The sequence below is a fragment of the Portunus trituberculatus genome, chromosome 1, assembly GCF_017591435.1.
Source record: "Portunus trituberculatus isolate SZX2019 chromosome 1, ASM1759143v1, whole genome shotgun sequence".
In the NCBI taxonomy this organism is placed as follows: Eukaryota; Metazoa; Arthropoda; class Malacostraca; order Decapoda; family Portunidae; genus Portunus; species Portunus trituberculatus.
This window is the reverse complement of record NC_059255.1, coordinates 6455248-6477747: the sequence shown is the minus strand read 5'-3', so window position 1 is coordinate 6477747 and position 22500 is coordinate 6455248. Positions and strand designations below refer to the sequence as shown.

At 40.5% G+C, this 22500-nt stretch overlaps 2 protein-coding genes across 3 annotated transcripts in view; both read left to right on the top strand.

Moving 5' to 3' along the window:
- LOC123498560 (putative inorganic phosphate cotransporter) overlaps positions 1-18409 on the top strand; it is an 18997-nt gene extending 588 nt beyond the window's left edge. Inside the window, exons 1-11 of one of the 2 annotated variants that reach the window (XM_045245886.1) lie at positions 1-571; positions 2017-2210; positions 3300-3533; positions 4472-4559; positions 12689-12825; positions 13606-13695; positions 13994-14143; positions 14781-14913; positions 15719-15960; positions 17535-17652; positions 18043-18409. The exon at positions 1-571 is cut by the window's left edge and continues 588 nt beyond it. In XM_045245886.1, coding sequence (XP_045101821.1) covers positions 448-571; positions 2017-2210; positions 3300-3533; positions 4472-4559; positions 12689-12825; positions 13606-13695; positions 13994-14143; positions 14781-14913; positions 15719-15960; positions 17535-17652; positions 18043-18170 — 1638 coding nt within the window. In that variant the 5' untranslated portion in view covers positions 1-447 and the 3' untranslated portion in view covers positions 18171-18409. Of the gene's footprint in view, positions 572-2016; positions 2211-3299; positions 3534-4471; positions 4560-12688; positions 12826-13605; positions 13696-13993; positions 14144-14780; positions 14914-15718; positions 15961-17534; positions 17653-18039 lie in introns of both variants that reach the window. The other variant, XM_045245802.1, reaches the window with a different exon arrangement.
- Positions 18410-22402: 3993 nt separating this feature from the next.
- Positions 22403-22500, top strand: part of LOC123498492 (retinol dehydrogenase 11-like) — a 6202-nt gene continuing 6104 nt past the window's right edge. Inside the window, exon 1 of the mRNA XM_045245683.1 lies at positions 22403-22500. This exon is cut by the window's right edge and continues 76 nt beyond it. Coding sequence (XP_045101618.1) covers positions 22406-22500 — 95 coding nt within the window. The 5' untranslated portion in view covers positions 22403-22405.

The following is a 22500-nucleotide window of genomic DNA, read 5'->3' as shown; positions in this document are numbered from 1 at the left end:
CCACACACACACACACACTCACCATTCGCCATCATCACCTCACCATAAATATTAACAGCTGTGTCACCATCTTCACTATCCAAGCTCACCAATTTATCACTTTTCATCTCAGTTTTACCTCGGCTGTGCGTGTGTGTGTGTGTCTGTCTCTAGCTGTCTTCATTGTGTCTTTGTTGCTAATCTCTCTTTTATTTTTCTAGTCTGTTTTTTTATCTCATCTCTCAGTCTCTCCTATTCTCTTATTACACTCCTCTCTTTCTCTGTCTCTCTAATCTTTCTTTATTTCACTTTCTCTTTTCATCTTAAGTCTCTCTCTTTCTCTCCTGTTAGTGAGTGTGTGTGTTTATTTCACTTTCTCCTTTTATCTCTCTCCTAGCCAGCCTCTCTCTCACTCTCTCTCTTTCCCTCTCCCTCTCTCTCTCGTGTGTCTATGAGCGTGTCTCTGCCATGAATCTGGAGAGGCATCAGCGGCCAGCGGCGAGGGAGGTGTTGAGGAGGATGGGACGCCAGCAGCAGGAGGAGGAGGAGAAGGAAGGATTGGTGGTGGCGCCTCCTCCTGTCAAACCCGAAGGTACTGTGTGTGTGTGTGTGTGTGTGTGTAGAGTAGAATTTATTTATATCTTCCCAGAAAGTGAAAAAAAATGAAAATAATACGGGAAGGAAAAAAAAAAGAGAAAAATAGAACAGGATTTATGTATGTGCTCAGTGTGTGTGTGTGTGTGTGTCTGTGTGTGTGTGTAGAATAGGGTAGAATTTATTTATGTGTGTGTGTGGTTTTGTGTTTGTTTGTGTGTGTGTGTGTGTGTGTGTGCAAATAGAATATAGTTTAATTGATTTATATGGAGAGTGTGTGTGTGTGTGTGTGTTTTTTTTATGTATGGGATATATATTTATTTATTTATTTATTTTGTTCCTTGTGTGTTTGAATGATCCTTACCCTAACCTAACCTAACCTATCCTAACCTAACCTAACCTTACTTAACCTATCCTATCCTAACCTAACCTAAACCATCCAAAACCTAACCTAACTTAACCAAACCATCCTAAATTATCCAAAAACCTAACTTAACCTTCCTTTTATCTCCTTCCTAGCTACTCTCTCTCTCTCTCTCTCTCTCTCTCTCTCTCTCTCTCTCACATTTTGTTTGTTGATGTTATTGTTTTACTTCATTCATTCTTTCTTTCTTTCTTTCTTTCTTTCTTTCCTCATCCTAAACCATCCATCCCAAATTATCCCAAACCATCCTAAAATTACCTCAAACCATCCTTAACCATCCTACACCATCCTAAAATTACCTCAAAAAATTCTTAAACATCCTAAACCATCCCAAACCATCCTAAAATTACCTCAAACCATCCTTAAACATCCTAAACCATCCTAGAATTATCCCAAACCATCCTTAACCATCCTAAAATTACCTAAAAAAATCCTTAACCATCCTAAACCATCCCAAACCATCCTAAAATTATCCCAAACCATCCTAAAATTACCTCAAACCATCCTTAACCATCCTAAACCATTCTAGAATTATCCCAAACCATCCTTAACCATCCTAAATCATCTTAAAATTACCTAAAAAAATCCTTAACCATCCTAAACCATCCCAAACTATCCTAAAATTATCGCAAACCATCCTAAAATTACCTCAAACCATCCTTAAACATCCTAAATCATCCTAAAATTACCTAAAAAAATTCTCAACCATCCTAAACCATCCCAAACCATCCTAAAATTATCCCAAACCATCCTTAACCATCCTAAACCATTCTAGAATTATCCCAAACCATCCTTAACCATCCTAAACCATCCTAAAATTACCTAAAAAATCCTTAACCATCCTAAACCATCCAAAAATTACCTAAAAAAAATCCTTAACCATCCTAAACCATCCCAAACCATCCTAAAATTACCTCAAACCATCCTTAAAAATTCTAAACCATCCTAAAATTACCTCAAAAAATCCTTAACCATCCTAAACCATCCCAAACCATCCTAAAACGTAACCTAACCCCCAGGACTGTTTGGCACACGTCACGTCCTGGGGCTGATGGGATTCCTGGGGTTTGCGAATGTGTATGCCATGAGGGTGAATCTCTCTGTGGCGGTGGTGGCAATGGTCAACAGCTCCGCCATACCCCATGTCAACACCTCAACACCAGAAGCTTGCCCAGACACCGGCCAGAACTCTTCCTCACACCACTCGACACAGGTATGGTGTTTGTGTGTGTGTTGTTGGTGTTTGTGTGTTTTTTAACCCCTTCAGTAATCTTGTGACCTCCATAGACCCTTCCTAATAATAAAATGGTCTAATGGTACACATATCTCAAGGTAAAAATGTGTCCCAGTACTGAAGGGGTTAAAATAGTGAAGACTGTGGCCATTAATCTTGTGACCTCCATAGACCCTTACTAATGTCAATAAAATGGTCTAATGGTACACATATCTCAAGGTAAAAATGTGTCCCAGTACTGAAGGGGTTAAAATAGTGAAGACTGTATTATTAATCTTGTGCCCTCCATAGACCCTTCCTGATGTCAATAAAATGGTCTAATGGTACACATATCTCAAGGTAAAAATGTGTCCCAGTACTGAAGGGGTTAAAATAGTGAAGACTGTGGCCATTAATCTTGTGACCTCCATAGACCCTTCCTGATGTCAATAAAATGGTCTAATGGTACACAAATCTCATGGTAAAAATGTGTCCCAGTACTGAAGGAGTTAAGCTGATTTTTATTTATTTATTTTTGAGTTCATTTTGACATTTTTTTCTCATTTACATTCCTTTTAGAGAGAGAGAGAGAGAGAGAGAGAGAGAGAGAGAGAGAGAGAGATCAAACACACACACACACACACACAAAAATTGATAAATAAATAAATAAATAATATATAAATAAATCAGTAAAAAGAAATCAATAAATAGATACAAATAATAACAGCCTTTCAACACAACTCAACCCAACACAACACAACCCAACCCAACCTAACCTAACCTAACCTAACTCAACCCAACACAACCCAACACAACCTAACCTAACCTAACCTAACCTAACCCAACCCAACCCAACCCAACCCAACCCAACCCAACCTAACCTAACCTAACCTAACCTAACCCAACCCAACCCAACCCAACCTAACCTAACCTAACCTAACCTAACCTAACCCAACCCAACCCAACCTAACCTAACCTAACCCAACCCAACACAACCCAACTCAACTTAACCCAACCTAACCTAACCTAACCAACCTAACCCAACTCAACCTAACCTAACCTAACCTAACCTAACCCCTTATACCACAGGACGGAGAGTTTGCCTGGGACGAGAACGAGCAGGCACTGATACTGGGCGCGTTCTTCTGGGGTTATGTCATCACCAATCCCCTGGGCGGCCGGCTGGGGGAGGTGGTAGGGGGCAAGGTGGTGTTCTGTGTGGGGGTGTTGGTGACCGCTGTTCTTACTCTTCTTACTCCAGTTGTGGCACGGACTTCAACTACGCTGTTTATCGCTCTTAGAGTCATAGAAGGATTGGGTGAGGTAAGTGTGTGTGTGTGTGTGTGTTCGTTCATTCATTCATTCATTCATTCATTCTCTCTTTCTCTTTTGTTAGCTTTTCAAAGAGTTTAGTTGAAATTGTACAGGTTTTTAAGGGTGTTTCTAAGGTTCTAGTGACAGATTAACAACATTTCTGCATTATTAACAGGAGAAACAATAAGTGACGTGGGTTTTTAAGGGTGTTTTTGTGGTTCTAGTGACAGATTAACAACATTTCTGCATTATTAACAGGAGAAACAATAAGTGACGTGGGTTTTTAAGGGTGTTTTTGTGGTTCTAGTGACAGATTAACAACATTTCCACAATTTACGTAGTTGTAGTTTTCCATGGCCTGGGCTTTACGCTGGTGTGGCCCCGTCTCCAGATCTACACTTATCCAATGTTTCTTTGAAGCTCTGCACACTCGTTGGTGACACCACTTTCTCACTCAAACTGTTCCAAGTCTCAACACATCTTTGCGGGAATCTATATTTTTTAACATCTCTCAGACATCTTCCCTTCCTCAGCTTCTTACTATGCGATCTTGTGCTTCTAATGTTATATTCTTCTCTCAGGATCAGTTTCTCATTATCCACTTGGTCCATTCTCTGTCTGTGTGTGTGTGTGTGTGTGTGTGTGTGTGTGTTTAGTTTAATTTATTCCTGTTTTTGTTTGTTCATTCTTTTCCTTCAATTTCTTTTCTTTCTTTTATCTTTTATTTTTATTGTTATTTTTTCCTCTTTTTTTATTTGTGTGGAAATCTTATTCTACTTCCTTGTCTGATTTATTTATTTTTTTTTTTATTTTTCATTTATTTTTAACGATATTTTCAGTATTTATTTGCTTTGATTCACTAATTTATACTCTCTCTCTCTCTCTCTCTCTCTCTCTCTCTCTCTCTCTCTCTCTCTCTCTCTCTCTCTCTCTCTCTCTCTCTCTAGGGCGTCACGTTTCCAGCCATGAACTCAATGCTGGCTCGCTGGATCCCTCCTTTTGAGCGTAGCAGAGCCTCCTCCTTCATCTACACAGGTAAGACACACACACACACACACACACACACACACACACACACACACACACACACACACACACACACACACACACACACACACACACACACACACACATTCCCCGGCCGGGTGGAGATATTTGGGTGTGTCTCCTTTCACGTAGCCCTGTTCACCTAGCAGTGAGTAGGTACGGGATGTAAATGGAGGAGTTGTGACCTTGTTGTCCCGGTGTGTGGTGTGTGCCTGGTCTCAGACCTATCCCAAGATCGGAAATAATGAGCTCTGAGCTCGTTTTAGGGTAACGTGGCTGTCTCGTCATAGACTGCAACAGATCAAACAGTGAATTACACACACACACACACACACACACACACTCAATTCACTCATTCATTCATTCATTCACTCTCTCTTTCTCTTCTGTCAGCTTCATCTCAGCTTTTCAAAGAGTTTAGTTGAAGTTGTACGGGTTTTTAAGGGTGTTTTTAAGATTCTAGTGACAGATTAACAACATTTCTGCATTATTAACAGGAGAAACAATAAGTGACGTGGGTTTTTAAGGGTGTTTTTGTGGTTCTAGTGACAGATTAACAACATTTCTGCATTATTAACAGGAGAAACAATAAGTGACGTGGGTTTTTAAGGGTGTTTTTGTGGTTCTAGTGACAGATTAACAACATTTCTGCATTATTAACAGGAGAAACAATAAGTGACGTGGGTTTTAAGGGTGTTTTGTGGTTCTAGTGACAGATTAACAACATTTCTGCATTATTAACAGGAGAAACAATAAGTGACGTGGGTTTTAAGGGTGTTTTGTGGTTCTAGTGACAGATTAACAACATTTCTGCATTATTAACAGGAGAAACAATAAGTGACGTGGGTTTTAAGGGTGTTTTGTGGTTCTAGTGACAGATTAACAACATTTCTGCATTATTAACAGGAGAAACAATAAGTGACGTGGGTTTTAAGGGTGTTTTGTGGTTCTAGTGACAGATTAACAACATTTCTGCATTATTAACAGGAGAAACAATAAGTGACGTGGGTTTTAAGGGTGTTTTGTGGTTCTAGTGACAGATTAACAACATTTCTGCATTATTAACAGGAGAAACAATAAGTGACGTGGGTTTTAAGGGTGTTTTGTGGTTCTAGTGACAGATTAACAACATTTCTGCATTATTAACAGGAGAAACAATAAGTGACGTGGGTTTTAAGGGTGTTTTGTGGTTCTAGTGACAGATTAACAACATTTCTGCATTATTAACAGGAGAAACAATAAGTGACGTGGGTTTTAAGGGTGTTTTGTGGTTCTAGTGACAGATTAACAACATTTCTGCATTATTAACAGGAGAAACAATAAGTGACGTGGGTTTTTAAGGGTGTTTTTGTGGTTCTAGTGACAGATTAACAACATTTCTGCATTATTAACAGGAGAAACAATAAGTGACGTGGGTTTTAAGGGTGTTTTGTGGTTCTAGTGACAGATTAACAACATTTCTGCATTATTAACAGGAGAAACAATAAGTGACGTGGGTTTTAAGGGTGTTTTGTGGTTCTAGTGACAGATTAACAACATTTCTGCATTATTAACAGGAGAAACAATAAGTGACGTGGGTTTTAAGGGTGTTTTGTGGTTCTAGTGACAGATTAACAACATTTCTGCATTATTAACAGGAGAAACAATAAGTGACGTGGGTTTTAAGGGTGTTTTGTGGTTCTAGTGACAGATTAACAACATTTCTGCATTATTAACAGGAGAAACAATAAGTGACGTGGGTTTTAAGGGTGTTTTGTGGTTCTAGTGACAGATTAACAACATTTCTGCATTATTAACAGGAGAAACAATAAGTGACGTGGGTTTTAAGGGTGTTTTGTGGTTCTAGTGACAGATTAACAACATTTCTGCATTATTAACAGGAGAAACAATAAGTGACGTGGGTTTTAAGGGTGTTTTGTGGTTCTAGTGACAGATTAACAACATTTCTGCATTATTAACAGGAGAAACAATAAGTGACGTGGGTTTTAAGGGTGTTTTGTGGTTCTAGTGACAGATTAACAACATTTCTGCATTATTAACAGGAGAAACAATAAGTGACGTGGGTTTTAAGGGTGTTTTGTGGTTCTAGTGACAGATTAACAACATTTCTGCATTATTAACAGGAGAAACAATAAGTGACGTGGGTTTTAAGGGTGTTTTGTGGTTCTAGTGACAGATTAACAACATTTCTGCATTATTAACAGGAGAAACAATAAGTGACGTGGGTTTTAAGGGTGTTTTGTGGTTCTAGTGACAGATTAACAACATTTCTGCATTATTAACAGGAGAAACAATAAGTGACGTGGGTTTTAAGGGTGTTTTGTGGTTCTAGTGACAGATTAACAACATTTCTGCATTATTAACAGGAGAAACAATAAGTGACGTGGGTTTTAAGGGTGTTTTGTGGTTCTAGTGACAGATTAACAACATTTCTGCATTATTAACAGGAGAAACAATAAGTGACGTGGGTTTTAAGGGTGTTTTGTGGTTCTAGTGACAGATTAACAACATTTCTGCATTATTAACAGGAGAAACAATAAGTGACGTGGGTTTTAAGGGTGTTTTGTGGTTCTAGTGACAGATTAACAACATTTCTGCATTATTAACAGGAGAAACAATAAGTGACGTGGGTTTTAAGGGTGTTTTGTGGTTCTAGTGACAGATTAACAACATTTCTGCATTATTAACAGGAGAAACAATAAGTGACGTGGGTTTTAAGGGTGTTTTGTGGTTCTAGTGACAGATTAACAACATTTCTGCATTATTAACAGGAGAAACAATAAGTGACGTGGGTTTTAAGGGTGTTTTGTGGTTCTAGTGACAGATTAACAACATTTCTGCATTATTAACAGGAGAAACAATAAGTGACGTGGGTTTTAAGGGTGTTTTGTGGTTCTAGTGACAGATTAACAACATTTCTGCATTATTAACAGGAGAAACAATAAGTGACGTGGGTTTTAAGGGTGTTTTGTGGTTCTAGTGACAGATTAACAACATTTCTGCATTATTAACAGGAGAAACAATAAGTGACGTGGGTTTTAAGGGTGTTTTGTGGTTCTAGTGACAGATTAACAACATTTCTGCATTATTAACAGGAGAAACAATAAGTGACGTGGGTTTTAAGGGTGTTTTGTGGTTCTAGTGACAGATTAACAACATTTCTGCATTATTAACAGGAGAAACAATAAGTGACGTGGGTTTTTAAGGGTGTTTTTGTGGTTCTAGTGACAGATTAACAACATTTCTGCATTATTAACAGGAGAAACAATAAGTGACGTGGGTTTTTAAGGGTGTTTTTGTGGTTCTAGTGACAGATTAACAACATTTCTGCATTATTAACAGGAGAAACAATAAGTGACGTGGGTTTTAAGGGTGTTTTGTGGTTCTAGTGACAGATTAACAACATTTCTGCATTATTAACAGGAGAAACAATAAGTGACGTGGGTTTTAAGGGTGTTTTGTGGTTCTAGTGACAGATTAACAACATTTCTGCATTATTAACAGGAGAAACAATAAGTGACGTGGGTTTTAAGGGTGTTTTGTGGTTCTAGTGACAGATTAACAACATTTCTGCATTATTAACAGGAGAAACAATAAGTGACGTGGGTTTTAAGGGTGTTTTGTGGTTCTAGTGACAGATTAACAACATTTCTGCATTATTAACAGGAGAAACAATAAGTGACGTGGGTTTTTAAGGGTGTTTTTGTGGTTCTAGTGACAGATTAACAACATTTCTGCATTATTAACAGGAGAAACAATAAGTGACGTGGGTTTTTAAGGGTGTTTTTGTGGTTCTAGTGGCAGATTAACAACATTTCTGCATTATTAACAGGAGAAACAATAAGAGACGTGGGTTTTTAAGGGTGTTTTTAAGGTTCTAGTGACAGATTAACAACATTTCTACATTATTAACAGGAGAAACAGTGTTGAGAGCCAGTTAGTCATCTCTGTGGCCTTGGAAAACAGTGATAGTGAGAGAACACTGCCTTGGAGCAGAGATAGTGACATGATAGTGACAAATGAGGACAATGGACAGTGTTTTGATGTGTGGTGAGTCTGTGGGGAGATTAAGAGGGAGTCACCACCACCACCACCACCACTACCACCACCACTACTACTACTACCACTACTACTACAATTTTTATTATTATTGTTGCTATTATCTTTCTTAATATTGCAGTAATGGGAATAATAGTTTTGTTTGTTTGTTTGTTTGTTTGTTTTCTGTTTTTTTGATGTTTTGAAATGTGTCTATGCTCTCTCTCTCTCTCTCTCTCTCTCTCTCTCTCTCTCTCTCTCTCTCTCTCTCTCTCTCTCTCTCTCTCTCTCTCTCTCTCTCTCATTCCTACCAATCCTCTTGCTCTCTTTCCTTAATTTTTTATCCCTGTTTCTCTTTTTCTCTTTCTTTCATTCCTACTAAGTCTCTCTCTCTCTCTCTCTCTCTCTCTCTCTCTCTCTCTCTCTCTCTCTCTCTCTCTCTCTCTCTCTCAAGTAGTGGATCGCAGGAAGATGGTCGTTTGAACAGCACACACACACACACCATTTTATTTATCTATCTCTCTATTTATTTATTTATCTATTTATTATGGGCAGTGGTGTGTATATAGGGCATGGTGCAAGGTGACAGGCGTATACGGAACAGTAATGAACAAGGCTGTGTGAAAAGGTTTAATCAGATTGTGTGACTTGGCTCGTATACTCTAACAGTTCTACTACAGAAGTCTTTATTTAAGTTTACAAGAGATTTTTAAGATGTTTTAACGGTTCTAGAGGTAGATTAATAAGGTTTCTACATTATTAACTGGAGAAACACTCTTGAAAACTCCGCTAATCATCTCTGTGGCCTTGGGAAATAGTTATGGTGAGAGAGAAGAGAAGTTTTTAAATAGGGACCTTAGTGTTTGTCTTTAGAGTTCAGTAATGTTACAGCTTGAGTGTGGAGGGTGAGTGGCTATGATTTCTGGCCTTGGCTCCTATCAGTAATAAATTAGTTACCCCTAGCTTTACAATTTGAACAACTGTGTAATGGTAGATGATTACTGCTCTTATTACATCAAGTTATCTCTACGTATATCTTTAAATTACCCTCAAGATTGCAGTTTTTTCTCATTTTATTAATTTGTGTATTTTTTTTATTTATTTTTTATTTATTATTATTATTATTATTTTTTTTTTTTTTGTGTGTGTAGTGGGGGCCCGGGGGGTAGGTTGTGAGGGGTTGTGGGTCCCCCCGAACAGCACCCCGCCCCCTGATAAGGCACCCCTCCTTCCCAGCGGCTTGTCACCAATCTCAAGGGGTGTAGGAATTCAGGTCAGCCTCCTAAACTTTGAATCCGCCAGAGAGGGAGAGGAGATGGTGGGGGGGGGGGAGGTACAGGGAAAGGGAAACCAAGTACGACAATCTGACAAGAGGTACGATAGTTCATGATGCCTTGGGTTTGAATTTCCACGAGCTTTTCCTCTATTTGGTATTGTCAATATGCTGGCTTAATTGTTACTCAACTTTGTATAGAAAATTTTGATGATTGAGGGAACAGAATAAGACGTGTGGGTGGACGTGCTTCACCTCCGCCTCCTGACGCACTCTTAAATCCCTTTTGTTCCGTGCTTAGGGGGTGGCCGGTGTGACCTGACCTCCTCCCTTGTTGTATGCACTGCTACAACAATAAAGTTATCAATCAATCACAATTAGATCCAAGACTGTGGATCCTTGGTATTGGCAACACTGTCTTGAGTCAACTCTGTCCCCTCGGCCCTCCTCAGCGGCCAGTGACAGTGACAGGTTTCCTTGAGCCGTGGTGACGATAGGGTGTGAAGCAAGAGTCCTGTATTATTGGAGTGTTTTCTTGGTGTTGAGGTGGCAGTGCCTTGACACTGTGTAATACTGAACGACTTATCCCACATTCTCTGTGTTATGAAGAACAACCTAAGTTCTGTGTGAAAATCCGTGGTAGTGACCAGAAAACGCAGCCAAGATGAAAGAAAGTGGTTTATTGAAAACATTTACCACAGTGGAGACGAAAACAATGAGTGTAGTAGTGTGTGGCTTCTCGGTAAAGTAAGTTTCACTGTCCATATGTGGCTGAAGGTGTGAGAGGCGTGGGGGGGGCCAGGGGACCGTGAGGGGAGTGGTGGTGCGGGCCGGGGCAGGCTTCACTAGCTAATACAAGGATTACACGCATATAACTCAACATGATGGTGTCATAAGTCGTCACTATGGAGTGTAACCAGCCGTCCCTAACCCCCAGGGCAGCATATCAGTGAATAACCCGCAGCGGAAAATGAAATTCCCGGATGTAAACAAAGGGGTCAGCTGAGGCCGCTGCTGTTTATCGGTCATTATCTGCTCACCTTTCATTTATTACAAGCCAAACATGTCATGAGACGGAGCCGCCAGCCTCTGCCTTCACATCATCCCGTCAAATATGTCCGCCATGGCTTGGTGTTGGTGTGGTGAAGGTTTTAAAGTGAGCATAACAGCATCGGGCCGCCGCCATCTTGGATTGTGTCTGCCGGGGCCCTGGCGCCTGAGGCAAGTCGGTAACACTGTTTTCCCAATATTTCTCCCACTAATTAGTGGGAGTGTTGAGGTGGGTTTATTGTTTGTGAATGATAGCTAGCAACATTGTGAGTGTTTCCAATACACGTGTTGCGAGGAACAAGTTTGCTTTGTGGGTGTTTTGGTGTAAATGTGTGTCGGGTTTCCGGTGTTATTTTTTCTAAACCCGATTATGAATTTTTTTATTCGAGTTTCTAGGTAAGATATTATTGCTTAGAAAAATACTTTATGACTTAATAAATGTTGAAACACCTGTTTGAGGTGAGTGTGCAGACTTTGAAGTAATCTTTAGTCCCGTTCAAAGTATAAAGGTTTGTGTTTACGGGTTCGTATTTTTCTTTTTATTTCGGCTCCAAACTAAACCTTAAGTATTTGTGAAAGTAGTTCATAGCTTTTGAAGTGTTGGAATTACAAAAAAATCAAACTTTGTGGGCTGTGGAATTATATTTAGTGACTTCAGTGTTGTAAAAAGTAGCCGAATTAATTCTTATTTTTCATTGAATTACTGCTCAGGCTTGAAGTGTTTTGTTAATTTGGGGAATAGTTAAAATATATGAGGAATCCAAATATATAAAGGAATTCAGTCTATGTGCAGTATTTAAAAACCCGATTTTCAAAATGAATTGCGAAACGTATTTTACAAGGCCTGTGACGTCACGAGCTCCTGGCCCGGGGAGCCGTGACGTCATCAGGCCCACCGCTGCCCGCCCGCCGCCACCCTAGTTGGCTCTCTCCACCATATTTAGCGTAATATACAAGGTTTTCAAGGTGTCTGTGAGTGTTTCTTGACGCAGGTGTGTACTAGTAGTGATAGCAGGGGTGTGAGGAAGAGGAAGGAAGGAGAAATAGAAGAAGAGGAGGAGGAGGAAGCGAGAAATAAAGGAGGAGGATGAATGTTGGTCTCTCTTCGTCATATTTAGCCTAATGTACAAGGTTTACAAGGTGTGTGGTGTTTCTATTTGTAGATGTGTACTAGTAGTGGTAGCAGGGGTATGAGGAGGAGGAAGGAGGGAGAAATAGAAGAGGAGGAGGCGAAAAATAAAGGCGTAGTAGTGTGAAACCTGGTGGCGGTCTGTCTGTCTTACATTTAGCGTTATATACAAGGTTTTCAAAGAGTGTGGGAGTGTTTCTAGGCGTAGATGTGTACTGGGAGTGGAAGGAGGAGGAGGAAAGAAGGAAAAATAAAAGGAAAGTCTCTACCTGGCTGTCTTTTGTCATATACAGCTTAAAGTAGGTTTCCAAGGTGTCTGGGAGTGTTTCAAGGTGCAGGTGTGTACTAGTAGTGGCGATAGGAGTGTGAAGAAGAGGAAGAGGAGGAAAGGAGAACTGAAGGGAGGGGAAACAAGAGTAGGAGAAAAGAAAGAGGGGAAATGGAGGAAGAAGAGATGGAGAGGAGAAATAGAGGAAGACGAGGAGGAAAGGAGAAAGAAGAAAATGTTAAAAAGACACTATTTAATCTAGTTTTAAGGCAGATGGTGTATTATTCTCTCTCTCTCTCTCTCTCTCTCTCTCTCTCTCTCTCTCTCTCTCTCTCTCATCAATCTCTTCTCTCCCACAGGTTCGCAGGTTGGCACAGTAATTTCCATGCCAATATCCGGGCTGTTGTGTCAGTCTTCGTTCCTCGGTGGCTGGCCTTCTGTCTTCTATCTATTTGGAGCTCTCGGAGTCCTGTGGTGTATTGCTTGGATGTTTCTGGTACGTTTGTGTGTGTGTGTGTGTTTGTGTTGTGTGTGTGTTTCTGTAGGTATTTATCTGTCTATCTTTGTGTGTGTGTGTGTGTGTGTTTGCCTAGTATTTCTTCTTTTTATGCAAGAGAAGTCAATCAAGAGTAACGCAAGATTAAAAAAAAAGAATATATAATGAAGAGAGCCTGACACCGACATTCCTCCTCCTCCTCCTCCTCCTCCTCCTCCTCCATTCTGGCTCCTTCAAATGCTGCTTCTCTTAGATAGGTGAAGAGTTTGCCAAATTCAGGGATAAATGTTTTGAATGTTGTGTGTTTGTGTGTGTGTGTGTATGGAGTGTTTTATGGTTAGATTTTTGTGTGTATGTGTGTTTTTAGGTGAAATGGTGAGTGATGTGGGTTTTTCAAGGGTGTTTTTGTGGTTGTAGTGACAGATTAACAAGATTTCTACATTATTAGTTAGAGAAATAATGAGTGATGTGGGTTTTTTAAGGGTGTTTTTGTGGTTGTAGTGACAGATTAACAAGATTTCTGCATTATTAGTTAGAGAAATGAGTGATGTGGGTTTTTTAAGGGTGTTTTTGTGGTTGTAGTGACAGATTGACAAGATTTTTTACATTACAAGCAGGAGAAACAACAAATGAAAAAGAAAATATATGAACAAAAAGAATGAAGAATGGATGAAAAAAGAAAATGAAATAAGAAAAAGAAAAAAATAAAGAAAGATAAAACAGAATAAGAGAGAGAGAGAGAGAGAGAGAGGATTAATGGGCATGTCCTTGGCTCCACAGATCCACGATGACCCTGAGAAACATCCACGCATCAATCTTGACGAGCTCACTTACATACAACACTCCTTAAACAGATCCGCCACTTCTAAGGTCAGTTGTCCGTCTGTACGTGTGCCTTACTGTTTATCTTTATTTATTTATTTTTTTTCTTCATTTTCTTTTTCTTCTTTTCTCTATCTTTTTATCATTCTGCCTCTTCTAAAGTCAGTGTCCGTCTGTACGTGTGTCTTGTTTATCTTATCTACTTATTTCCTTTGTTTTGTCATATTTTCTCTCTCTCTCTCTCTCTCTCTCTCTCTCTCTCTCTCTCAACACAGAAATCCCCACAAAAAGCCCCAATAGCCAGCCCCCCGTAGCCCCCCAGCCTCACCGCAGCCCCCCATTCCAGGTCCGCCCGTTCCCCCTGGTCCACGTGCTCACCTCCCTCCCCTTCTGGGCCATCGTCGTCGCCCATGTGGCTCAGAACTGGGGTTTCTACACACTACTAACTGAAATGCCTACTTACATGAAGAATATCCTGCGTTTTGATATTGCTCATGTAAGTATTGTGTGTGTGTGTGTGTGTGTGTGTGAGTGTGTTTGAGTGTGTGTCCTTCATTTTGATATTCTTGTGGGTGAGTTTAAGTGGTTTTGGGTGTGTTTTTGGGTGTTTTGGGTGTTTTTTTGGGGTGTTTTGAGTGTTTTGGGGTGTTTTTTGTTTTATTGGGTGTTTTGTGTGTGTGTGAGTGTAAGTGTGTTTTCGTATTATTGTTGTGAATATTGGTGCGTTTTGGATGTTTTGTGTGTGTGTGTGTGTGTGTATGTATGTTTGAGTGTGTTTTGGTATTGTCATTGTGAGTATTGGAGTGTGTGTCTGTGTGAATACGTGTGTGTGTGTGTGTGTGTGTGTGTGTGTGTTTTCATAGTGCTAATGTGAAAGTATTGGTGTTTTTTGTGTGTTTTTGTTGTGTTTTATTGGGTGTTTGTGTGTGTGTGTGTGTGTGTGTGTGTGTTTAGATTTTAGTTATTTTCTTTATTTATTTATCCATTCATTTATTCAAAGACCGATTTACTAGTTAGATTAAATTACATTAGCTCATTTATCTATCTATCTCCTTATCTACCTCCCTATTGCCTATCATTTATCTATCTATCTATCTATCTATCTATCTATCTACCTCCCTGTCGCCCTTCAGAACAGCTTCATGTCAGCCCTGCCGTACCTGGTGATGTGGCTATTCAGTATGGTGGTGGGGCAGCTGGCAGACTACCTCCAGACCTCCGGCAGGCTCTCCACCGCTAACACCAGGAGGCTCTTCAATAGCATAGGTGTGTGGTGGTGGTGGTGGTGGTACCCTCAAACATACACACCCCAACACGTTTAAACACACTCAAACACACTCAAACACACTTAGATACATCCCTAACTCACTCAAACACACCCCAACATGCACAAACACACCAAAAACACACACATTTCTAAACACACCCCCAACTCGCTCAAACACACCAAAAACACACTTTAAAACACACACACACATGCTCCAACACACCCCAGCACACCCTAACACACTCAAACACACCAAAAACACACATTTCTAAACACACCCCCAACTCGCTCAAACACACCAAAAACACACTTTAAAACACACACACATGCTCCAACACACCCCAACACACCCTAAAAACACCCCAACACACTCAAACACACCAAAAACACACTTTAAAACACACACACACACACACAAATACACCCCAAAAACACACACATGCTCCAACACACCCCAGCACACCCTAACACACTCAAACACACCCCAAAAACACCCCAACACACAAACACACCAAAAACACCCCTTAAAACACACACACACCCCCAAAAAAACACCCCAAAAACACCCCAACACATCCAGTCCCTCACCCCAATACCCTTCACCCTATTTCTCATTTTCCATTTCCCTTATTTCTTTCTTTCTTTCTTTCTTTATTTTGTTGTGTTCCAGCCTTTCATACTAACAAATAACCATTCTCTTGTTATTTATACCCCTTCATTCACTATTGTCTTTTTCCACACCCTATCTCCTAAAACATCCAGCCCCTCACCCCTCACCCCATCTCTCTCTACCCCCCCACACAGGCATCTATGGACCAATGGTGTGTTTGGTTCTGGTTGGGTACGCTGGATGCAACAGAACCATCGCCATCACCCTGCTGTGTCTCGGTGTGGGGCTGAACGGGGCTACCTTCTCTGGGTACATCAACTCCCACCTCGACATAGCCCCCAATTTCGCAGGGACTCTAATGGGGCTGACTAACTGTGCTGCAACTGTACCAGGATTTGTAGCCCCAATGGTTGCAGGGGCTCTTATTAATGGAAAGGTGTGTATTGGGGGCTGGCAGGGTGTGTAGGAGGCTGGCAAGGTGTATAGGGGTCTGGCAGGGTATATGGGGGACTGGTAGGGTGTGTGGGAAGCTGGCAGGGTGTGTGGGTAGCTGGCAGGGTGTGTGGGTGGCTGGCAGGGTGTGGGGGGCTGGCAAGGTGTATGGGGGACTAGTAGGGTGTGTGGGTGGCTGGCAGGGTGTGAAGGGGTCTAAAAAGGTGTGTATTGGGGTCTAGGAGGGGTGTTTTGGGGCTGACAGGGTGTTTTGGGGGTCTGGCAGGGTGTGTGGGGGACTGGTAGGGTGTGTGGGTGGCTGGCAGAGTGTGTGGGTGGCTGGCAGGGTGTGAAGGGTCTGAATAGGTGTGTATTGGGATATAACAAGGGTGTTTTGGGGGTTGGCATGGTGTTTGGGGTCTGGCAGGGTGTGTGGGGGGGCTGGCAGGGTGTGCAGGAGGCTGGCAGGGTGTGAAGGGGTCTGAAAAGGTGTGTATTGTGGTCTAGCAGGGGTGTTTTTTGGGGCTGACAGGGTGTTTTGGGGGTCTGGCAGGGTGTGTGGGGGACTGGTAGGGTGTGTGGGTGGCTGGCAGGGTGTGTGGGGGTCTAGCAGGGTGTTTGGGGTCTGGCAGGGTGTGAAGGGGTTTGGCAGGGTGTGAAGGGGTCTGAATAGGTGTGTATTAAGGTCTAGCAGGGGTGTTTTGGGGGTTGACAGGGTGTTTGGGTGTCTAGCAGGGTGTTTGGGGGTCTGGCAGGATGTATGGGGGACTGGCAGGGTGTGCAGGAGGCTGGCAGGGTGTGAAGGGGTCTGAAAAGGTGTGTATTGGGGTTTAGCAAGGGTGTTTTGGGGGTTGGCAGGGTGTTTGGGGGTCTAGCAGGGGTGTTTTGAGGGACTGGCAGGGTATTTGAGGGTCTAGCAGGGGTGTTTTGGGATTGGCAGGGTGTTTGGGGGGCTGGCAGAGTGTGTAGTGTTCTGGCAGGGTGTTTTGGGGTTTGGCAGGGTGTGTGTGTGTGTGTCTATCTGGCAGGGTCTGGAAGGCTCTGGGTGGGTTTTAAAATTGTGAGATCATCTGTGGTGTGTGTGTGTGTGTGTGTGTGTGTGTGTGTGTGTATCTTTATTTATCATTTATTCATCTATTCATCACTCACTTTCTTTCTCTCACACTTCATTTCTCCTCCTCCTCCTCCTCCTCCTCCTCCTCCTCCTGATATTCTCTTGTTCTCTCTTCTCTTTTCTCCATTTGCCCATCTCATTCTCCTCTTTCTCCCTCTTCTCTTTTCTCCATCTCATTCTCTTCTTCTCTCTCTCTTTTTCTCTTTTCTCCATTCATCTATCTATCTATTTATCTGTCTGTCTATCTATCTGTGTGTGTCTCTCTGTCCCTCTAAATATTTGTGTCTTATCTTTGTGTGTATGTATGTATGTATATCTTTCTAAGTATCTATCTATGTGTGTGTGTGTCAAAATATCTATGTCCAATTTTGTGTGTGTGTATGTATCTATCTATCTATCTATCTATCTATCTATCTCTATCTCTGCATTCATGGGTCTCTCTCCCTGTGTCCCCCCACCACCAGGAGACAGTGGGGCAGTGGAAGCTGGTGTTCTGGATAGCAGGGATTGTGTACCTGGTTGGCAACACTTTCTACATCATCTTTCTGTCCGGGGAGAAACAGTATTGGAACGACTTGCCAGGTGAGTCGGTCAACCTTCCTTCCTTCCTTCCTTCCTTCCTTCCTTCCTTCCTTCCTTTTTCTTTCTTTTCTTTCTTTTTTTTCTTTCTTTTTTCTTTTTCTTATTGTTGGTATACCTCTTGGTTTTTTTTTCTTTTCCTCCTCTTCATCTTTCTCTTTCTCCTTCTCCTTCTCTTTCTCGTCCTTCTTCTCCTTCTCTTCATTCTTCTTCTCCTTCTCCTCTTTCTCCTCTTCTTCTCCTTCTCCTCTTTCTCGTCCTCCTCTTTCTCTTCCTCGTCCTCCTTCTCTTCCTCCTTCTTCTTCTCTTTCTTCTTCTTCTTCTTATTATTATTATTATTATTATTATTATTATTATTATTATTATTATTATTATTATTATTCATTCCAGCAGACAGCAACAATGGCACACAATCAGAAGGGGCATATGGCACCTTCCTGGGCACTGACGAGGTGGACAGAGGCACTCAGGGAAGCCAGAGTGCCACATCCCAACCTGCCAAGCTACCGGAGATATTTTAAGGTGCTGGAGTGGTAGTAGTAGTAGTAGTAGTAGTAGTAGTGGTAGTAGTGGTGGTTGTGATGGTAGGAGGAGTAGTAGTGATGGTGATGCTGTAGTAGTAGTAGTAATAGTAGTGGTGGTGGTAGGGGAAAGAGAGACCATACATTTGAAGTGTTTGTGAATTTAAAGTTGTGATTATCTTATATTTGAAGGTGTTATTTATATTTTTGTTTCTATTTATGTATTAATTTATGTGTTTAGCTCTTACTGTGTGTGTGTGTGTGTGTGTGTGTGTGTGTGTGTGGAAAAATAATTACTATATATTTTCTTCCTAGTCTTTCATTCCACTTCAGTACAGGGACACATTTTTACCTTGAGATTTGTGTACGATTAAACCATTTTATTGACATTAGGAAGGGTCTATGGAGGGCAGAAGATTAATGGCCACAGTCTTCACTATTTTAACCCCTTCAGTACTGGGACACATTTTTACCTTGAGATTTTTGTACGATTAAACCATTTTATTGACATTAGGAAGGGTCTATGGAGGTCACAAGATTAATGGCCACAGTCTTCACTATTTTAACCCCTTCAGTACTGGGACACATTTTTACCTTGAGATTTTTGTACGATTAAACCATTTTATTGACATTAGGAAGGGTCTATGGAGGTCACAAGATTAATGGCCACAGTTTTCACTATTTTAACCCCTTCAGTACTGGGACACATTTTTACCTTGAGATTTGTGTACCATTAGACCATTATATTGACATTAGGAAGGGTCTATGGAGGGCACAAGATTAATGGCCACAGTTTTCACTATTTTAACCCCTTCAGTACAGGGACACATTTTTACCTTGAGATTTGTGTACCATTAGACCATTTTATTGACATTAGGAAAGGTCTATGGAGGGCAGAAGATTAATGGCCACAGTCTTCACTATTTTAATCCCCCATGAGTTTCTGAAGCTGTATTAAGTCACCAAATAGTCACCAGAATGAATATGGAAATGCGTTATGGTGCTGAAGGCATTAATTCTTGGTGCTGGTGTTGTGAGAATCGTTAAATGCCTTTTCATAGTCTTCATATTCTTTGGTGCATACATATCCTAATCACTGTCTTTCATTGTATATGCATTCTTAGAGGTGTATAGAGTATGGCAAATAGTTTCTCTCTCTCTCTCTCTCTCTCTCTCTCTCTCTCTCTCTCTCTCTCTCTCTCTCTCTCTCTTTTTTAAGTATATTTGATGTATTTCATTTTATCTAGTGACAGATCTGAAATAGTATGTAATTATTTGTATATTTTAGGTGTATAGATTCTCTCTCTCTCTCTCTCTCTCTCTCTCTCTCTCTCTCTCTCTCTCTCTCTCTCTCTCTCTCACCAAAAAAAAAGACAATCTGGTTACACAGGCTGTGATTTTTATGTAACAATTAAATAAATAATAATAATAATAATTGTAAAGCTATGATGATATAAAGCTAATAAAGTTATGTAATTAAAACTGGTCTTTATTTCAATTAACTTGTATTTTTATTTTTTTTTTATTATTTATCTATCTATTTATTTATTTATTTATTTATTTATTATTTTTTTTTCTATTCGATTTTCATTTGTTTATTTGTGCGTCTCGTTATTCGTTTCCACCAATCTCCTTTTTTTCTTTTTCTTTATTTTTTCATCCTTATCTTATTTATCTTATTTCTTCCCGGATTCTTTTACACGTTTATCAGTCTGTCTTTGTCCGTCTGTCTGTATGTCTTTATTTATTTTTCCTTTATTTCTCTTCTTTCTCTTTTTATTTCTCTCTTCTTCGCCCTCTAGTTGTTTTTACATGTCTTCGTTTTCCTCTTCCTTCTCCTTCGTCTTCCTCTTATTCGTTGTCTTCCCTTCCTTCTTTGTCTATCTCCTCCTCCTCCTCCTCCTCCTCTTCTTCCTCTTATTCGTTGTCTAGTCCTGCTTCCTATCTCCATTTTATTCCTCCTCCTCTTCCTCTTATTCGTCTTCTTCTCTTCCTCTTCTTCATCTTCTTTACCTAACTCCTCATCTTTCTCCTCCTCTTCCTCCTATCATTATCACTTCTTAGCTCCTATTATCACCATTACCACCATTCTCACCCCCTTATTATCTACCCATTACCCTCTCTTCGCCTTATTACGCCATCCCTATCACCACCACTCGTAACTATTTAGTCACCATTATTTATGAGTCACCATTATCACACTATCATAACACTCTTCTTGCTTCCTATCATCACCATTATCGTTCTTACTCTCTACCACCATTACTATTATCATATTTGCCTATTACGCCATCCCTATCATCGTAACTATTCACCATTATCTTTATTGAGTCACCACCATCACCACCACCACACCATTAGCGTCATTCTTACTCTCTTTCTACCACCATTACTATTATCATTCTCTTGCCTATTACGCCATCCCTATCATCGTAACTATTCACCATTATCTTGAGTCACCACCATCATCACCACCACACCATTAGCGTCATTCTTACTCTCTACCACCATTACTATTATCATTCTTGCCTATTACGCCATCCCTATCATCGTAACTATTCACCATTATATTTACCAGTCACCACCATCACCACCACCACACCATTAGCGTCATTCTTACTCTACCACCATTACTATTATCATTCTTGCCTATTACGCCATCCCTATCATCGTAACTAGTCACCATTATATTTACGAGTCACCACCATCATCACCACCACACCATTAGCGTCATTCTTACTCTCTTTCTACCACTATTACTATTATCATTCTTGTCTATTACGCCATCCTTATCACTAACTAGTCACCATTATCTTTATTGAGTCACCACCACCATCACCACCACACCATTAGCGTCATTCTTACTCTCTACCACCATTACTATTATCATTCTTGTCTATTACGCCATCCCTATCACTAACTAGTCACCATTATCTTTATTGAGTCACCACCATCATCACCACCACACCATTAGTGTCATTCTTACTCTCTTTCTACCACCATTACTATTATCATTCTTGTCTATTATGCCATCCTTATCACTAACTAGTCTCCATTATCTTTATTGAGTCACCACCACCATCACCACCACACCATTAGCGTCATTCTTACTCTCTACCACCATTACTACTATCATTCTTGCCTATTACGCCATCCTTATCACTAACTAGTCACCATTATCTTTATTGAGTCACCACCACCATCACCACCACACCATTAGCGTCATTCTTACTCTCTACCACCATTACTACTATCATTCTTGTCTATTACGCCATCCTTATCACTAACTAGTCACCATTATCTTTATTGAGTCACCACCACCATCACCACCACTATCATCACAGCCTTCCTTATCTTGCCCGTTACATCACACACACACACACACACACACACACACACACACGTTCCCTATCACCCCGGCGGATTCAAGGCCAAGGCAGCAATAATAATGGCTTTCTCCCACAGTAACACCCTCTTTCTCCCCCTCCCTGTTCCCTCTTCTTCCCCTCTTCCATTAGAACCGAGCCAGCATGTCGTCTCCTAATCCCTTCCCTCCGACTTCTATTTCCTTGTTATTTTATTGTTTCTAGTTTATTTTGTGTTGGTATGTGGTTTTATTTTTTCGTTTTAGTTTGGTTTATTTATTTATTTTTATTTGGGTGTTATAAATGGGTTGTATGTATTAAGTTTGTTGATTTTGGGGGTTTATATGGGTTTTCGTTGTTTTTTTTTTTTTTATCATTGTACGGTTGTTTTCGTATTTGTTGTTTTGTTAGGGGTTATTTGGTATATTTAGGGTTAGGTGTGGAAGAGGATTTTTTTTTTATTTTAATGTAAAATATGAAATAGCTAAGATTATATTAAGTCGAAGTCAGAGCCGTGAAATGAGATTTATACCCACCTTAACTTGTCCGATTCCTTGTACTTCCGGCCAAATGAAAAAACGTTTTATCAAATAACCCACAAAAAACGACCACGTTTCAAGTACTTCACACCAAAAAGAGTATACTTAAATCAGAACTCATTATATCCAACCACTTAAAGACCTACTTACGTAATTAGATAAAGCCATTACATGAACAATACAAGACAACCATTACGATAAAGATATAAAAAACCCTTACTTCTACACACAATGAAAATAAAAGACACAAAAAAATATACATAATGACTTACAATTAAACTTTATGACAGTAATTGATAAAACTGAAGTCATAATGAGACAAACCGGACTCATGCCAGCTGTGGAGGGCCGGGTGGGAGTCAAGCTGTGGGTTGTGTGGCTAGCGGGCGTGATGGGCGTGCTGGGCGTCGTGGTGAGCGTGGCCGT